This window comes from Artemia franciscana, chromosome 6 (assembly GCF_032884065.1).
Source record: "Artemia franciscana chromosome 6, ASM3288406v1, whole genome shotgun sequence".
In the NCBI taxonomy this organism is placed as follows: domain Eukaryota; kingdom Metazoa; phylum Arthropoda; class Branchiopoda; order Anostraca; family Artemiidae; genus Artemia; species Artemia franciscana.
In genome coordinates, this window is record NC_088868.1 from 11151422 (window position 1) to 11171345 (window position 19924).

Here is a 19924-nt window from a genome sequence, read left to right on the forward strand (position 1 = left end):
TTTTGACCGGACAATTTTGAGAAAAAAGGAGCGGGGGAAGAGGCCTAGTTACCCAACAATATTTTGGTTACTTAAACAGGCAACTAGAACTTTTAATTTTTTACAAACGTTTTTATTCGTAAAAATATACATAAATCACGAATTAACTTACGTAACAAACTTCTATATTCGTATTTTTTTTTTACTTCGTATATGAGAGGGTTCGCCCCCTCCTCAATACCTCGCTCTTTACACTAAAGCTTAAATTTTATCCCAATTCCTTAAGAAAGACCCCTGAATCACAAAGGCCATAGAATAAATAGTTTAGATTACTAAAAATACTTTAGCGTAAAGAGCGAGGTATTAAGAGGAGGTGAACCCCTCAAAATCGTAATAATTTTTATTCTTTTTCAATTTTAATGCTGCTCCTTACTTTCAGTAGAAAAACTGTTCATATTTATTTTTTTTAAATGCTAGAAAATCCTGCGCCCTCTTCATGGAAATTCTCTTCCCAATGATAAATTCCTCCATGAAAAGTATCCCCCACATAACCCCTCCCCTCAACTCCCCCAAACAAAAACAATCCCCCGAAAACGTCTGTACACTTCCAATAACCATTACTGTGTGTAAACACTGGTCAAAGTTTGTAACTTGCAGCCCCTCCCACGGGGACTTTGGGGAAGTAAATCGTCCCCTACGACATAGTTATTAGGTTTTTAGAATATGCTGAATAAAATCGCTATCTCAGAATTTTGATCCGGTGATTTTGAGGGGGGGAAATGGGCATGGGAGGTTGCCAAGGTGCCCTCCAATTTTTTTGGTCACTTAAAAAGGGCACTAGAACTTTTAATTTCCGTCAGAATGAGCCCTTTCGCAACATTCTAGGACACTGGGTCGATACGATCACCCCTGGAAAAAAAAACAACAAACAAATAAAGACACATCCGGGATTTGTCTTGTGGCAAAAAAAAACAACAGAATTCCACATTTTTGTAGATAGGAGCTTGAAACTTCTAATGTAAGGTTGTCTGATACGCTGAATCCGATGGTGTGATTTTCGTTAATTCTATCACTTTTAAGGGGTGTTTCCCCATATTTTCTAAGATAAGGCAAATTTTCTCAGGCTCGTAACTTTTGATGGGTAAGACAAAACTTAATTATTTAAAATCACCATTAAAATGCAATTCTTTTGATATAACTATTGGTATTATATTTTAAAGAGTTTCGGTTACTATTGAGCCGGGTCGCTCCTTACTACAGTTCGTTACCACGAACTGTATGATATAGTGCTGCAGGTGTGTCTCAAAAGTATTTCTTTCAGAGGAAACATGCGTTTTAAGCAACAGCACTTTTAGTTTAAGGGTTTTCTCAGACACTCGATAAATAAAACACTAACAGTTACCAGCTAGCTATATTTGCTGCATTCTAGAACTTATTTAAGAAAGTACAATTTCTGCTCATTTTAAATTTTATTGTCACTTCTTCCTTTCTTTGAAAAAAGTTTAATCGCACATTCATTAATAGCCTGAACCTAGTTTTTCTTCAGCTGCGTTGAACTTTGAGCTCTACTTTTTGTCGAAAACAAAGTTCATTAACCTAATTCATTTCTTCTAGTCCAATTGGCAGAAAATAGCCCGACTTGGCAACACTGACTGGTACCAAAAACTATCAGCTGCGTTAAAGTTCAGCTGAACTTCAGCTGCGTTGAAGTTTAATCGCACATTCAGTAATAGCCTGAACCTAGTTTTTCTTCAGCTGCGTTGAATCATGAGCTCTACTTTTTGTCGAAAAAAAAGTTCATTAGCCTAATTCATTTCTTCTAGTCCAATTGGCAGAAAATAGCCCGACTTGGCAACACTGACTGGTACCAGAAACTATACAGGGAACAAAATTATACAAGGCAACCAAAAGAGCCTTGTTCGTCCTACGGATCTCAAAGCACTTAAAAATTGGCTTTCTACTACAAGCTACAAAATTTATTGGCAGTGTAAACGCTTTAACGTATACATATTTCAACTTGATACTTGAGTAATTATCACAGTGTCAAAACCGAAGTTTCAGAAAGCACCGAGAGAAAGCATACAATAAGCACGAAAAGAACACGTGTTCTATCAACAGCTGACTGCGTCAAAAGACATGACCCTTTCGAAAACGGGGGCATTCACTTTTAAATATTTGGCTTCCGAATTTCTTCAGTTTCATTATGGCATCATTCTCGGGAGGAGGAGCCAAGAAGCTCCGTATAGAGGGAACATATCTGCTTCAGCTCTTCCTTTTGCAAAAGTGTCGATGAGCTGCCCAATGAAGTCTCTGCAAAAGTTAAAGACGGTAAAAGGTCATGATTAGGGCATGTAATAATAATGCGTAGATGAACCTTTCTAATAGCAATCTGACCAAGACTGTTACACAATTTTAAATTTCGACATTAACATATTTCATTGTATCTTAGTTTCTGTAGCCGATAGGAAATCTCTAAGGAATAGATTAACTTCAAAATTTATGAAATAATTTTGCATTAAAAATACTTAATGGCACTTCCGCATTACATAAACATTTTAAAAGGTCATGAAATGGTTAACTAATTATAATTTGTAAATGAGTCTTTCCAATGGCATCTGGGCAACTTTGTTTTACATTAACTATGTTTTGGTGTCAATCTGTTTGATTAAATCTTAGTCGTATACTATCAAAAAATATCCCAAAGGAAACACTTATGTCAATATTGACGGAACTACTTTTTATTCAGTTGCTTATTAGCCCGTTTAAAAAAAAGACAAAATATGTAGTGTCATGAAAATGGAATTTAATTGTGATTGGTAAATCAGCCCTTCAAAAGACAATCTGACCAACACTGTTTCATATTCTGAGATTCTAAGGTCAATAAAACTTAATTGACTCTGAATTTATTTAATCAAAAGGACATCCCTGAGCAACAGATTAATATGTTTGATACTGACAAAACGGATTTGTATTTTTTTTTCTAGCTGAGGATTTATCGTTTATGCTGTCTGATTGTAAGACACCCAGGCGTAGCCGAAATGAAGGTAGGAGGGCTAATCAAGGGAATGAAGAGCTCATTGAGCTTTGCGCTAAATTGGGTTAGCTATCGGAAATGGAAGTTTTGGCATTGTTGAGGTTCGCGGTGAGTATCAAAGCATTGATATTAATAACCAGCATTTCTATGCTCTCCATTAAAGATTTTTGGGACACAGCAGTCGCACACCTTTCTTCATAATTGTGCCTTCTTCTATATTTATGTAGTGGTACCAACTGAAACTATTGCTGTGGCGCATATGGAAACTTTCCGTGTGCCGAGATGTGTCCTATTTCCGAACCAAATTTTGCTACCGTTTAATATTTATGCTGAAATGAGTATATATGTGTAAGCGGGTAAAAGTTCAGCGTTATTGATTGTTTTTTGGTTGGCAATAAACACTAGAAATAATTAACATGGAAGTGCTCCATAGAGTCCTGATAGGGTCATGACCATTTTTCAATTAGTTTCACACTTAGAAATTTTAATTCAATGGTTTGAAGTTGAGACTTTAAATGATTAGGTTGCATTCCATTGATGGGTCTAATAGAAATTTTTGATAGTTAGTCACAGAATAATTCAAAATATTGAAACAAGCAGCTGTTCAGCAGATGATATTACGACGAGATTTGCCTTGTTTTTCCAATTTAGTTTGTCATGATATTTGCAAAGGCATAAATTTTTATAGAGTAGATTTTTTTCGATGCTAAATGTGAAAAAAGTAAATTGCAGCTGAATTTACATTTAATAGATTACAGTCAGAGAATCACGACGAATCAAAAGTACACCACATACAGAAATACAGAACAAAACAAAACTGATAAAAAAAGGCAGGAAAAGAAAACTTATATAAAAAAATATACCAATAAAAAAAATACTTATATTTTTCAAAACTTATAAAACACTAGATTTTTGGAAAGCCTTAAAAAATCTGAGACCAACCATCAAATTAATGAACAAACATTCTCCAAATCTTGAATCGCGGCCATCATATTTTGACGAACTAGATTGTAATTTGTCTTCCTTGCAATGGCCAAATAGCCTGGATGGGGCATAAGATTGTCAGTAGATAGGGGTCAATCTATTTAAAAGTAACCATAGGGGTTATACTATTGGGGTTACCAATCCCTCAAGACGTTATTCCGCACACCTAGGTCTTGCGAAAAACTAAAATACCCTTATCTGTTACGCAATAGGAATTATTTGTTTACTTATGCAAGTATTTTCCTCAAGATGTAGGAGTTTGTTAAGTGATATTTTGTGACTTTCCAGATCCCAGGGTCTGCGGAGAAGCCGTGGTTGTACCTGAGGACGGCACACGAGGGTCTTTTTCTCCAAGATTTCTTTTTCATCAAGATTTTTTCTTTCTTTTTTCAAGAAATTTATTTCTTCAAGAGTTTTTTTCCGCAAGATGTTTTTTTTATTTCTTCAGGATATTTTCTCAAAGATTTTTTTTCACAGCATTTTTCTTCTACAAGATTTTTTTTTTATTAATTCGAGATTTCATTTTCAAAGATTTATTCCTCAGGAAACCTTTATAATCCATCATCAAAGATTTTCGTTCGCTCTAAGAATAAAACGCGAGACCAGGGATTTCCCCAACGGAATACTGCCTTAACCATCTGGACCAACACATCTTTAATGTTATGTTCCGGGGAAATAAATTTATTACAAATGCTATAATTGTTTCCGGGAATTTCTTGGGATGGTCCCAACAACGTACATAGCGTGATGATTTTTGCTTGAATAGATAAGATTCCCCATTATTGTCCTCTGCGAGCTAAGGATGGCGTGTTTCTTATCCTTGGAATAACTCACATGCAAGGAGAAAATCAGTTACTATAAATTGATTACATTTGACATACACCTGTTTGTGCTCATAAGTTTTAACGCCACTCCTTAACTTTAGCAAACATTTGATCAATTGCAATATATTTCGTCTTTCATTTTATATTTCCTTACTGTTTAAAAAAGACATAAAATTTAAAATATTTCTTGAACGGCCCTTTCCCTTATTTCCACTGTTTTTGTAAAAATTGACTTTTTAGAAGTCACCGCCAACGTGATGCCCGTCATTGCAATTCACACAACTGTTGCACACTATGGCTGGTAAATGACACCCTCCAGCGCAAACTATCATTCCTAAGGCATTCTCAGATATTTTCATGAATCAAAATTTGCTTTAATTTCATTGGCTCGTGTTTTGGAAACCCAACCCCAACGTGATGCCCCCCATGACAATTCACGCCACCGTGGCACACTATGGCTGGCACACGGCACTTTCTGGCATATATTATCATTCCTACGGCTTTTTCCAGATACTTGCATTCAGACATTTTCTTCATACAAATCTTGCTTTAAATCAATTGGTTCGTGTTATCGCAAGCCACCCCAACGTGATGGCTTCCATGGAATTCCCGACCTGTGCCACTCTGACTGGCTTGTTGAACCCCTCTGGCGTGCATTATTACATCTAGTGCACTTTTCTCGTTCTTATGTCGCAAAACGGGTTCTTCGGAATTTCCAAAAATAGTAATACCAGAGCTGAATTCTTATGTTTCTTTGTTTATTAAATTGTTTAAACCGGGGTTGTTTGACTTGCTCAAAAAATAACAATATCAAAGCGGAATTGTTGTTTTGTTTCTCATTCTTCTGTTTCAAGCAGGGTTGTTTGACTTTCTCCCGGAGATAACAATACTAAAGCAGAATTGCTCCGTTTCTTTTTTATTCTTATGTTCCAACCAGGGTTATTTGACCCTTTGTTTCCAAAAATAGCAATACTAAAGGGGAATTGTTTTTCTTATCGTTCTTACCTTCCAACGTGGCTTCTTTGACTTTTATTTCCAAAGCTAGCAATAATAAAATGAATTTTTTTTGTTTCTTTTCACATTCTTACGCTCCAACACACACACACACACACCTATTTTTAAGACTATAAACTTCTGGCCTATCTAGATCCTTTTTTAGCCCAAAATGTTTATGGGCTATATATATATATATATGTCAAGTGTCCATTTAAAAGGCAAAAAGCGTTTAGGGAAGACCCAGCCCCCATGTCGCGCTCCTTTTCACCCAGAAAGACTCCACGTGGTATCCGATCAAAACTTGGGTAGGCTTTAAATTTAAAAATGACGCAAAGTCTTGCTAATACACCTCCAGGGTCAATATTGCCCCAGAACCTAGGACCAATTGCCCTAAATTGGTCTTGAATTTTTTTTCTTTGGTCAAAACAGAGAAAAACTCACCTGGCAGTCCTGAGAGCAGTATGTGGTCAGCAAACATGCATTACAAACGTGATATGCTTGTTTCCTGCATATTACACACACCTGAGCCTGAAAAATTCATCTGGTCAAAACTCATTAAAACTTTGTCCGTCCGTCTGTTACACTATCTTTACCGTTACACCGTTACACGTTATTACCGTTATAAAGGAAAAAAAAAGAATAAAACTAAAAAAAGGTAAAAAACTTGAAAAAACTAAAAAAAATGAAAAACTGAAAAAGCTAAAAAAGTTTAAAGAAAAAAATAGAAAAGAAAAAAAAAGAAAAAAAGAAAATTAAAAAAATAAGAAACTACAAAACTAAAAAAGAAAAAACTAAAAAATAAAACTAAAAAAAGAAAAACCAAAAAACAAAGGAAAAAGAAAGCTAAAAAAGAAAAAAAAAACAAAAGAAAAAAGGATAAAAACTAAAAAAAATAAAAAACCAAAAAAAGAAAAAACTAAAAAAGAATACAAATTAAAAAAGAAGAAACTAAAAAAATTAAAGGAAAACTAAAATAACAGAAAAACTGAGAAAACATCAAAAATCTAAAAAAAGCAATCATTTAAAATAATTAAAAAAAGGTTTCAGTTCTTTTTCATTTTCTCTACGACTCTGTCTCAATCAAAATATCAATAATACTTTTTTTTGAATAGTAAGTATTCAAAAAAATTGAGGCTCTTTCAAATTTATTAATTTGTTTAAAGTATAAAAAATTGGTAATTGAACAAATATTTCAATATATTCTGACAATGGATTAAAGTAATTCGAAAACCTTAGAACAGAAACCCAAAAGTTTGATGTTTATTAGAAATTGTTGAGCTTTAGAGTGCTAGGTACACAAAGAAAATTTGTCCAAGTTTCAATTAGTGTCAAATGTTACCAAATGTCAAATGTTACAAAAAATTGAACACCAGGACGAAACACAGGAGCAACGCAAAACCAGGCTTGCGGTTCAAAGAGAAAGAGCCAGATTAGGAATGTGCGATTTACGTCAACGAAGGCGTGTCGAGGAACCACGAGAGCAACGCGAAACCAGACTTGCAGTTGACAGAGAAAGTAAAAAAAGAAGGCGTGTCAAGGAACTACTAGAGCAACGCGAAACCCGGCTTGCAGCTGATAGAGAAGGTAAAAAAAAGAAAGCGTGTCACTGTATTACAAAAGCAATGCGTGCATAATCGCCTGGCATTCAGGCACAGCCCAGTCGATGATTACAGCTTGAGTAGATGTAGTTTGTGTGTTTGTCCGCATATGACATCGTTATAAGTATATAAGGCTTTGTATATGACGTCATTATAAGTATATAAGGGGGCGATTCAAAGAGAAATTTCAGTATAAATCCTACAATGGCAGAACAAACAGCCGAGGAAGCGACTCAAAGAGTTAATGCCAAAAGGCTTGCGGCTAAAAGAGAAAGTAAAAAAAGAAAGCCTACCGAGGAATCACAAGAACAACGTGAAACCAGGCTTGCGTCTCAAAGAGAAATTACCAAAAAATCGTGCCGAGGTTCAAAGAGATAATACCAAAAGAAAGCGTGGCGAGGAATCACAAAAACAACATGAAAACAGGCTTGAGGCTCAGAGATAATGCCAAAAGAAATCTTGCCGAGGAATCACAAGAAGAACGTGAAAACAGGCTTGAGGCTCAAAGAGATAATTCCAAAAGAAAGCGTGCCGAGGAATCACAAGAAGAACGTGAAAACAGGCTTGCGGCTCAAAGAGATAATGCCAAAAGAAAGCGTGCTGAGGAATCACAAGAGCAACGTCAAAATTATCGCCTGGCATTCAGGTACAGCACAGTCGATGATTATAGCTTGAGTAGATGTGTTCAAATCAGGACTATGTCTAAAATTTGTCCCTATTGTAAGGCCTTGGAATCTAATGGAGAAACAATGGGAATGTGTTGCGCGTCAGGAAAAGTTAAACTTCCTCAACTGGCTGCACCACCAGAGTCATTGAAGACTTTATGACGTTACAGACCGGGACACCGGGACACAAATGACGACCGAGACACCGGGAAACAAGGAATATAAATGACAACCGGGACACTCAAAGAGAAATTACAGACCGGGACACAGGGAATATAAATGACGACCGGGACACTCAAAGAGAAATTAAAGACCGAGACACAAAGGACGACCGGGACACAGGGAATATAAATGACGACCGGGACACAATTACAACGGGGACGCCGGAAGGGCAGAAATTACTTCCTATTATAGTTTAAACTAAAAACTAACAGAAAACACTATGAAAGAATAACAGAAACCTAAAACGGACAGAAATCAAAGTTAACAATCATAACAAACGCAGAAATCAAGTGCAAATAAAAATGGATAAAATCAGGACACATAAGATTATGAAGTCTGTTCAGCAGTGATCCCTAGTTTTTGTTTCATAATAGTTGTCACTATTAAAACTGACAAAAGTTTTGATTTTAGTAGAACAAATTAATCGAAATCAAAGCTTAGCTCAGGTCACCAGGGTATTTAGGCACAAAATCAAGAGATCAAATCCAAAGCGTGCTTTCTCCACAGAAAAGACTAGTCACGCGCGACCATTCACAATATTTCAGTGCCCATAGACACTTCGTATAAAGAGAACGACAAACTCTTAATATTCGGGATCGGAAAATCACTTTTTCAAATAATTCTAACAAATTATTTTAATTGCGATTCGATCCAGATCAAGTTACTCATCTACCAGACTAATAGCTACTATTAACCCTCTAAAGAGTCATGTTTTAAGTCAATGGCTTCAAAGGAGTTCTCTAAAGTGGCTTGTGAAAAGATACACAGCTTCATTCTGAAAAGTAACACGTAAAGTAAAAACATGGCGTTAAGAAAGGAAACCACCGTCATATGGTGAAAGTGTCCTTTGGTGACAGCATTACAATGCTATCAGATCCTTAAGACTCGGGATCTGAAAAATTGGAGGTATAAATTTCCTTTTTGGTGGCCAGACCACCACCCCGGAAAATCTTTTAAATATTTAAGGTCTTGACCTGTGTACCACTTTATTATGAATATTTTGATTTTTCTTGAAAAAGTTGTCATCAAACGTGTTAACACCTTATATTTAAATGCTAGCAGAGAAGCTAATACTCTCTCTAAATACAATGAAAAAAAAATTATTTACCTGGAAGTCTCTTAGAGTCAAGTTAATTACAGATGACTCTGCTGCAGGGAAAACGGGTTGAAGTACACTAGAGTCATTACCACTTTGTTGCGACAAAGTGGTATTACCACTTTGTTGACTGACTACAGGAGAGTCTAACATTGATCTTAGCATACTCATTCTAGATACTGGGTAGGCAAACTTCTTATGTCTATCATTTTGAGAAGTAGGAATGATGGACGATGACTGAGAATTATTTTGAAAATCAAGAATAGTAACTTCGTCTTCTAGTCTTTGGGCCCCATTTGTTTCATTACAAATTGTAGGACGACGGGTGGGTAAGGTCTCTCTACGCTGAATATTCACCTTAGCTGACTGAGTATGATGGTTGTTGTCCTGAAAAGAATGTAAAACTCTAGCATCAACGTTTACTGGCTCCATTTGATGATGATGAACTACATTAATTTTTTTCTGAGCAGGTGGATCTTTCCGTTGAGCAGGAGAATAATTGGATTCAGGAATTGGTTTATAAGGAATCTCGAAATAATCTGTCAAGCCAACAGAGACACTGATTGTGGCTGAGGAGCCTGAAGCCTCAATTTTTTCAAGATCTTCCTTGAACACAGAAAAATCAACAGACTTAAGATAAGGTTTTGTTTCCTGCAACTGTTCGTAAAGTTTCGGCCACATTTCATACTGAATTAACGAAATAACTAAATCCCTTTGCAGCAGTATGTTTTCATTTGTCTCTGGTAGTGACCTCAAAACATATGCAACTAAGCGAGAGAATTGTGATTTTGCTTCTTCAGAAAACAAACCGTCTTGCTTTAATTGTTTTGCTTCAACTTCTTCGTGTGCGATTTCTTCTTTATCAGACTTGTCCTTTTTTTCACTACTGGTTTCGAGAGAATCTAGATAACCTTCTATATATTTTTGTAAATCTTCAACAGGATAATGCCTGTTTATAACTGAATTACGCTCTACAGTGTTACCAACCGGTATCGCATAGTTAGGACTTGGTTGAGCGAAGGTGATGGTTGTTGAGGAACATAAATTGTCATCAGTAGAAGTCTCTGGTTGAAGTTGCTTTTCGCCACACGCAGGATTTGAAGTTGCAGTAGCAATTATATTGGGTGAACGGAGATAGATAATAGATTCCCCAAGATTGTTTTTAGTATGAATCCCTGTAGGTGCAACTGGCACCTCAGGAGAGGAAATATTCAACGACCTAAGTTTTCTTTCGCCAGAAACAGGTGGCGAAGGAGGGTGGGGTGGTGAAGATTCGGCCGTTTGTGAATCTGGACTAGGAGGTCTTTCTTCAATTGAATAAGAATTATTTTGAGTTTGTTCAAGGAGAAACCCAGTGCTTGAAAAAACGACTGAAATTTCGTTTTCGATTTCAGAGTAAAATTGATTACGTTTTGCCCATTCATTGTTGATTTCTATTTTAATCAACTCTAACTCTTTCTGAAGCGAACTTTCTTTGCTCTGGCTACTACTTATGCGTTCATTCAAAACAGCAAGGTCTTTCTTTAAGGCAATCATTTTCTTTTGTTTTGTGGCTATACGCTCTCTAATGGAGCAATACTCAACTGAGTTTTTATGAGAATCGATACTATTTTTAATTTCTTCTAATTTTGCGCATGTAATCCGATACGCTTCTACTTTACTTTTATAGAGTGTTTCATTACTGACAAGCTCAGTATCGTTGATAGAACTAATCTCATCATGTAGTGCGTCTAGTCTTCTTTTAGTTTCACGGATTTCAATCTCCAGGTCTTTCCCCCTTCGATCATTGATGATTGTATCATTCAAGTGTTTCGTAAGGCTTTCTGCCAGCACCTGCGTTTGTTTAAGTGAGTTTGTGGTTGCTTTCTGTTTCTCTTCAAGTACTGAATTTTCAACTTTCAGTGCCTCTATATTTTTCAAAAGTTCCAACCGTCTCTGAAAAAGTCTTGCCAGATTCGAAATATCAGCAATTGAATTTGAACTGGGCCTAAAAATAAAACTTAATTTAAGTTATTGATATAAATTATTTAAACGTAATAAAAAAGTGTACTATTATAACCTTTAGTCGAAACTTGAGAGGAGAAAGTAGTAAACAGAATAGAGCTTTATTGCTGTTAAACAGCAAACCCACCTCTTTAAAAAAAAAAAAAAATTCTTACAGACCTGGTAGTCAAGGAACTTTTTTCTTTTGATAGAACTTGTTAAGTTGACCATATTTTGACTGTTTGTTCAGATTTCCATAGTATATATTTGATAAAGAGAAATATATATTCAGTACTAATTTCAAACCTGTAAATATTTAGAATTACTTTCTTTTAAATTACTCTTTTAACTGTCTACAAGTAATTGTGTCTAAACACTGCGGAAATCCTCCTAAGAAGAGTTTTTGATGAAAAACGTCACCTATAAAAAGATTCTTTTAGAAGAAACCATAGGCATATAATCTTAGCTAGGTTTAATATTTTTCCAAAAGAAACTGAAAAGGTAAAGAAATTCAACCCATAATAAAAAATAAAATGTTCCATTCATGCTAAACTTTGATTGGAGTTAAATTACAATTCCACAAACAAGAACTTGAAGATTCGAAATGTAAAAGTGAACCATAAAAATAAATCTTTATAAAGACAGATCGTAACTACTTCAAATTAGATATCTCAGCCCGTTACAAAAATAGTTTTTGTTAAATTACAGTAAAAATTTTAATGGTAAAACGAATACAAATGTTAGTCAGAAGCAGCTACTTACTTTGGAGAGGAAGCCTCTGAAATAGGACTGTATACCGTTCTTCGCATATAAGGGTTATTTTCTTGTTCAAGCAAATTTGATTCATGGCTCCTGGAAGACTGAGCCTCACTTGTGACATCGTCAAACTCATTTTGTGATTGCTGAATTGGATCATTTAAAACGCTTTGTTTTCCCAGAGAAATACTAGACAAATCTACATCACTTATGCAAGTAGAATTATCTGGCAAGATTTCTGTGTTGAGAGGTTCATCCAACATTGGAATGCAACTTTTAGAATCGGCAATTGAAGATTCATTGCTTCTGGAACTTATTTTTAGCCTCAGCCTCTTTACGGGCCCTATGCCTTCTTCATCACTACAAGTCTTTCCTTTTTCAACCGACCACTTCCTATCCATAGCCTCAGAGTTTCTAGGTTTTCTTTTCAGAATTTTCTGGGTTTTCTGAGTTTCCTTCTCCTTTTTTGTTATAAGTACTTCATCTTTCAAATCAAGTGGGATTTCCGAAGCACTTCCAGGTGTTGCTAAGAACTTGTTGTTTTTAATTTGTGTCTGAGTGGTTTTTGTCTGATCTTTAATGTATGTCTGAAAATTTTGCTTTCTTTTCAGGTTAGAAAACTTGGGGGAATCTGTATTACTTGTATGACTTAAAGAACGATATTCTAATCTTTGCTTTTTCTTCTTTGGTTCGTTTACTTCACACTTGGCATGAAAGTCCAATTCGTCTTCATGAGGATGTAAAGATCCTGATGCCTGCAGAGCACAGGACTTTAACTCACGTTCCGTTAATTTATTTAAGACTACTCTAGCGGACTTCAATTGTCTTCTAATTCCGGGTATTTCAGCGAGACTAATGAAACATCTTCCTGTCATTTTTAATTGCCTGAAATGAGAATGGAATTTAAGTTAGTAAATATTGTTGACTCTAAGAGAACCAGCTTATATCCCTACTGACTCCCCTTCACCCCAGATAACCATTTGATAAAAAAAAAGTTGGAATGTTTCTAAGCTGGGAAGTGCCACCAGAAACAGATCTTTACAATACAAATTAATGTAAGCAATTATTCAAACGGGGCCTTGTTTACTCACAAATGGGATAAATGATACTAGAATTGGTTATCATCGTTTTTCTGAGAAGCGCTAAAACAATTCAAACATTTTAAAGAAGTTGAAATTAGAAAATTTTCATATAGTTTAGTGTTGGAATAACCATTACCAAAGCCAACTCAAAAATAGTGAACAAAAGAAGTACACAAATAGGAGTCACAACAAAACGAGCAAACAAGCATTTGAAATAATACAATGAATTTATTGGTAATGTTTGGATTGAACCGAAATTCCTTGCATAAATCTACGAAGTGGAGGCTCTTCTAACATAAAGAAGCAGGATTTCTGTAATTATAGCATTAACTTAAAGGAAAAACCAACTTGGCAATTGCTAGAATTAAAGATAAATATTCACCAGCTGATAAAAAAGAATTAGCACAAAAAAATCTCCAGGAAATTCTCACGTAATGGTGCAGTTTATTCACCTTCTGAACTGAATATACAAGTCACAAGTTCATTGTTGACCACATTTAGAAAGAAAGGCTTCTGAATGAAGATCAAATAATAACAAGCTTTGAACGTAAGACACAATAATTCTGTTACTGTAGGGCAGAGGTTGTGAAACTTATTTAGACACTACTAATACTAATAACTCACCAAAGCACCCAGCCACTTAAGGCCAACACAGCTACGAACGATCCTCCATCCCAATCTATTCAAAAGCCTTCCTCTTTTACACCCCCCAAGAAGTTCTCAGTTCTTTCATATTTTTCTTTATGACATACTCCCACCCTAACTACGGACGACCTGCTTTCCGTTTATCCCTAGACGGTTCGCCAAGAAGGACAATCTTTGGCAATCTATCATCCTTCATCCGTAGAACGTATACTAGCCATTTCAACCTTTATCTCAATATTGCCCTACTATTTGAAGTGCAGTCAGTCAGCCAAATGCAAAGAGCAATCCGTAGGCAATTTCTCTGGAAAACGTCTAGCAAATCTTTATCCGCTTTTCGGAGCACCCATACTTCAGAGTCATACTTGACAACTGTCTTCACTGTAGCTTCCAATATTCAAATCTTGGTTTGCACACTTGTCTTCCTATTCTTCCAAAGAAATTTTAAGTGTGAAAAAACACCCTAAGCCTTGGCTATTCTACTTTTAACATCTTAACTGCTCCCACCTTCTTTACTAGTAATACTACAAAGGTAAATGAAACTGTCCACCTGTTAAGTCATTTCATTGCTAGTAACACTACCAAGGTAAGTGAAACTGTCCAACTGATCAATCATTTGCCCAATGTCAACTTTTCATCTTCACTTATTCCTAGCCTTAGTGACTTAGTCTTCCTAACATTTATTTTCAAACCTGATCTAGTACCCTGAACTCGCAAAACTTCTATAAGTTTATTCATTTTGCCCACAGTTTCGTCTAGGACGCTTAAATCGTCAGCATATTCTATGTCCAGGAGAGCTTCCAAAGTTGAAGCAGGTGGAGAGGGATCTGCTTAAGGAGTATCTGCTTATTACATATCCATTGTGCCAAGCCTTAGATTTTTGCCAGGCGGAAAAATTGCTATCTTTGTGTTGTTGCCAGTACTTTACAGTTTGAAGAATAAACTAAAAGGACTTCAGAATATTCGTATTTGCAAGCATGCTTTATCATTAGTAGCGGCAATTTTAGGTGGTTTGCATGAGCGCTTCTCGCATGTTTTCTTTTTGGAATTGGAAGAGAAAAGAGCAAAAAAACGAAGAGACAAAATGAACTTAGAAATGAGAAAATGCCCATGCTTGTCTCCAGTGATGAAATGGCTGAAGGTGCTGAGGAGAAGTCTGGTACAAATGTGACTAATGATTTAGTTTCGTTTGTGGATGATAATGATACTGTCAGTGATTAAGAAGTCTAGACACTAGTCTCAAAGCTGAAACCTTCAGATTTCTTCAAAACAAAAGGAGGACCCTTCATTCTCTGAAAGATTATCCAAAAGTTGGAAAACTGTTTAAGAAATTTAATGCCCCTGCAAATTATCATCTGCACCTGTTGAGCCCCTATTTTCCACTGCAGGAGATGCATTGACTGCAAAAAGAAACCGATCAGAAGATGCAAAGTTTGAGAAGCTTTTGCTATTAAAAGTAAACAAAAATGTCATGACTTCTCATTATAATAAGGACTTTTTTTCCGACACAATTTTCAAAGTAGTGGCATATCAAACTACAATATTGACCATAGTGTTATGGCAACTGTTTAGACGAAGTTTTCACGGTTTAAGTTCAGGCTTCATTGAACAAATTCTGGAATCTGGCGCCAAAATCTGTCAATGAAGACTGAACTTTAGATTTTTAAGTATATGTAATGCATTGTTTGCATTGGTGTGATAAACAATCCTACCTAACTATATCCGAATACAATAAAACAGCCACGAAAAGCTAATATGTTGTTCATTTTGACTTCAATATCTATCTTAGATATGATCTATTCCATATCCATATCGACACAATCAATTAAGCATTCTGATTGGTGATGCATTCGAGAAAATAGAGCCAAGCTTCATTTACTTTATGCCTCTTATCACGCCAGTGTGAACAATAAACTTAACTGACTTGACTTAATGCTCCTGCCGAAATGCTTACGGCGTCGAGAGTGATGCTGTATGGTGCCTTCATTTAGACCGGTCTCTTGCAAGGATGTGGACATCCTCCTGAATATTTGCCATGGATAAGAAGGCACCTGCCGTGTCCTTCCATCCGGTTGGGGAACGACCTTATGGACGTTTCCCGCCATGCAGCACGGGATCAAAGTCAAAAATCGTTCGTGCAGGAGTGTCGGGAGGCATGCGAAGGAGATGTCCGTACCAACGTAGTGTTTACTGGGCGAGTTGGACTGAGAACGGCGTTTGAGCAGTTAACGCCAGGAGGTTCTTGTTGCTAGAAAAAATCGTGCCAGTGTATTCCTTCAATACGGCAAAGATTTTGTTTGCGCTATACTTAGGTTGCTAAGCACAGACTGAGTGGCTGGCCCGGTTTCGGCTCTGTAAAGAAGTACGGATCACACCGAAGCAATGTATATGCGCATCTTGGTCCTACGGCTAATAGAAGGCTTCCTCCAGAGGGCACTTGGTTTTCCCACCACAGCTGAGGCTTTGGCGATTCGGTGCATTAGATCTTTGAGGATTGATCCGTAGTTCGAGAGAATAGAGCCAAGGTATGTAAATTCCTCAACAATCTCAGCTGATTTGTCACCGACCATTAGCACTGGCGGGGGACGCGGTGAGTTATGGGGTTCGACAAACATCACTTGTTTCTTCTGCCAATTAATCAACAGTCTTATCTTTAAGGCTTCATCAGCAAGGATCTGCAGGACTCTGTGAGCTTCAATGGTGAGTAGGAGACAAGAGCAAGGTCATCGGCATAGTCAGCGTTTGAAAGTTCTCTATCGCTGTATTGCAACCCAGACTGGAGGTGGTTAATGGTCCGAATCATAATGTAGTCGATGAGACAATTAAAGAGCTCTGGACCAGTAGCATAGCCCTGATGGACTCCAGTATTGATTTCAAAAGATGGGCTGCGTCTGCCATTGACTTGCACGCAGCTTTTAGTCTCTTCGTGCAGCCGCTCGAAAAGGCTGCAGTACTTCGCTAGTAGTCCCGTTGTTTTCAGAATGAGCCAGGGTGATTGCCGATCGACAAAATCAAAGGCAGCCTTAAAATCCACAAAGGCAAAATACGCTTTTTGTTAAAATTCTCGAGCCTTCTCTACCAGCTGAAACATTGTGAATATTGTCTCCACTGTAGACCTTCCTGTCATGAAGCCAGCCTGTTGAATGTAGGTCATACCAGCCGGTATGACCAAGAGGGTCATACCGAAAAGCCTCCCGGGCACAGAGAGGAGTATAATGCCACGATAGTTGGAGCAAATTCTGCAACTGCCTTTCCGTTCCAAAAGAGGCAGAATGATCCAAAAGATCCCACTCGCCAGTCTTTTGGAATCCTTACTGTACGAAATACTATGGAGAAAAGTACTTGGAGCCAGAAAGGGCTCACTGCCCCACCATATTTCAGCAGTTCTTCAGGGATACCAGATTCCAGGGGCTCGGTTGTTTTTCATCCGTTTCAGAGATTTCTGTAGAGGTGAAAGGGTGTTGCACACTCTACATGGGGTCTCAGGGGTGTTACATACAACTTGAAGAAGGGCAAGGTCGGGCTGGCTAACGCAGTCCATGTTTAGTAGTGAAGAGAAGTGATCATCGAGGCAGACAATTGAGCGCTCTCGTCAGTGAGAATATCTCCGTTATTAGATGTGATAGGGCCTAGGGATGATAGCTTTCTATCTGCAAGATCCCGTGTGATTCACTTCTTTAAAGTGTTCACTCTATGTGAACAATAAAGCCGATTTTATATAACAATTGGATATGCCATGCTTGTCACATCAACCGTCAGGTTCACCCAATTCAGTCATGATTCATTGCTCAACTAGTTAAGACCGTAGTGCTTGCTATTGCCGGCTCTGTGAATGACGTAATGAAACGAATTTGAGATTGATTATTGGTAAATTATATGTATGCTGTAATACAACGGAAACTTTATATAAGCAAATAAAAAAATATTTGAAAATATATTTTTCTAAACAAAAAATATTTGAAATAAAGCCTTTTCCTAAACAAAACACAAGAACGGAAATTATTATTTATTATTCCTCCAAAGTAATTTAAAGCTTAAACTATTCGTGATATGAAATTAAAGAAACAGTACAGTGAAAAAAAAAAACAAAGTGGGAAAAAAGGACTTGTTGGCCGGCCGCGCATCACCTAGAAATGTTGGCGTATCTCCAAGGGGTACGCGTACCACAGTTTTAAAACCACTGCTACTGGGATAAGCTCCATTGTTGTCTCAAGGTGATATTAAAAATATCCCATTAAGGGCTGAAAACGGAATTTATGAGGAAAATGATTAGGAAATTCAGAAAGAGACGCAAAAATAATCGTTTGTATCTACTGGTTGCGATTAATTATAATTTATTTAGTCGAGTGCAACTTGGCTAAGCCTAGGACCTAAGGTCTTTTCCTTCCTTAATGGTTTATCATCAAAACTAAATTGCCTGGTATTAAACTAAATAAAACTATTCAATTTTCATTAGTGAATCATAAACTAAACTGTCATAGGAACTTACAAGGCTTTCACACACAAATAACTAAAAGACTATCAAGGGAACTACGTAAAATTCCCTCAATATCTATTCCAGTCTTTCTGTCCATACACACCAAAGTTTAGGACGCAACTATTTTTAATTATGTTACCAAGAGAGAATTTATTGTGAAATCGATCGTATTGCGTTTGCGCTAAGAGAGGAAACCAGTTTGACCAGGACGCATCTGTTGGAGGCCATTGAAAATCATTAACCCGGTGAGTATGTTAATCGTTGGATCAGTCACGAAAAAGCTTGGAAAGCGTTCAGAACGACATAAGTTGAATTTGTAAACAATCTGCAGCTGCTAGGAGAATATTCATATAGAAAGTTGAATGACGAAGAATTTCGCATATTATTTGTGATCCAGTTTATGGTGGAAGCTAGTTAAAAGACATTGTACTTTGATCATATCCGGTAAAGCGAGGGACACAGCACATCAAGGCAGCGGCACACTTAAAAAATAATTATGGGGGGCTGGCCGGGATTCCCTGATCCAACCAACAGAAAACTTTAAAAAATCGTTTGAAAAACGGTATTTTAAGAAATTAGTTTAAGTTAATTTTAACTCCTTGAATTCAAGTATGAGTAAATCCTAAGGAATGAATAATTAAACCAAGCAGATTAATTGAGATTTCAAGATATCCCTTTAGACCCCCCCCCGTGTTTGTGTGCCTGCGTCAACGGAAAAAATAATGATTTGTATGTGGTGATTTGCTGTAGTCAGGGCTGTATCCAGCATTTCTTTTTCTGGGGGTGTTTTACATAGGTATTTTTTCGAAGGGGGGGGGGGTGTAAACAAAAATATGTATAATTTTTTATTCATTTTTTTTATGCTTTTACGACTCGCACACATTTTTCTTGGGGGGGGGGTCTACCCACCCCCTGGATACGGGCTTGGTCGTAGTTTGTATATTTGTAATGATTTTAATGTTGTAATTTAAAAACAAATAAAGTTTTATTGAGGAATAATTAGGACACCAAGAAAATGCAGTATTCTTACAAGGTTAAAAATAATATTCAATGTTGGGCAGTGGTTTCAATTGGGAGAATAAATTGGTTCGGAAATAACGAAATTCTTAGAAAAAAAATTAGTCTGAATTTGGATATATTCTCTGAGGCTATCCTGACTCTTATACATATTAATGATAGATGGTAATAAGATTGCCTAAGCTATGGATGTCAGGTGATAGATTTTTTAAAACGATAATTTCGACAGGACCTGTGCCTGTCATCACCAGGTTCAAATTCAAATCTCTTGCTCTGATTTGAACCTGATGATGACAGGCACAGGTACTGTCGAAATTATCATTTGAAAAAATCAATCACCTGACATCCATAGCTTAGGTAAGTTTATTACCATCTATCATTGTTATGTTTAAATTTTGTGGACAATAATAACCAATAGAGAACCAAAGTTTTGTCTACGAGCATTTCTCTGTGCGCGGATTTTTTGGCGTTAGTCCTAAAGTTTTTTCTATAATAATTATATTTTCCACGCACGAGATAAATGGAATGGCTCTTAAATGAGCGGTCTGAATAGTCCAATGAAAGTCTCA

The 19924-nt window shown here is 36.7% G+C and overlaps 1 protein-coding gene across 1 annotated transcript; it reads right to left on the minus strand.

The window, feature by feature from the left end:
* Window positions 1–1429: 1429 nt before the first annotated feature.
* On the minus strand, window positions 1430–18480 carry LOC136028042 (uncharacterized). Its single transcript, XM_065705635.1, has 5 exons — window positions 18351–18480; window positions 12144–13022; window positions 9411–11385; window positions 6259–6345; window positions 1430–2289 (listed from the first exon to the last, which is right to left on the minus strand). Exons 2-5 carry the CDS (start codon window positions 13010–13012, stop codon window positions 2242–2244), a joined length of 2979 nt encoding a protein of 992 aa, XP_065561707.1. The 5' UTR covers window positions 13013–13022; window positions 18351–18480; the 3' UTR covers window positions 1430–2241.
* Window positions 18481–19924: the final 1444 nt, after the last annotated feature.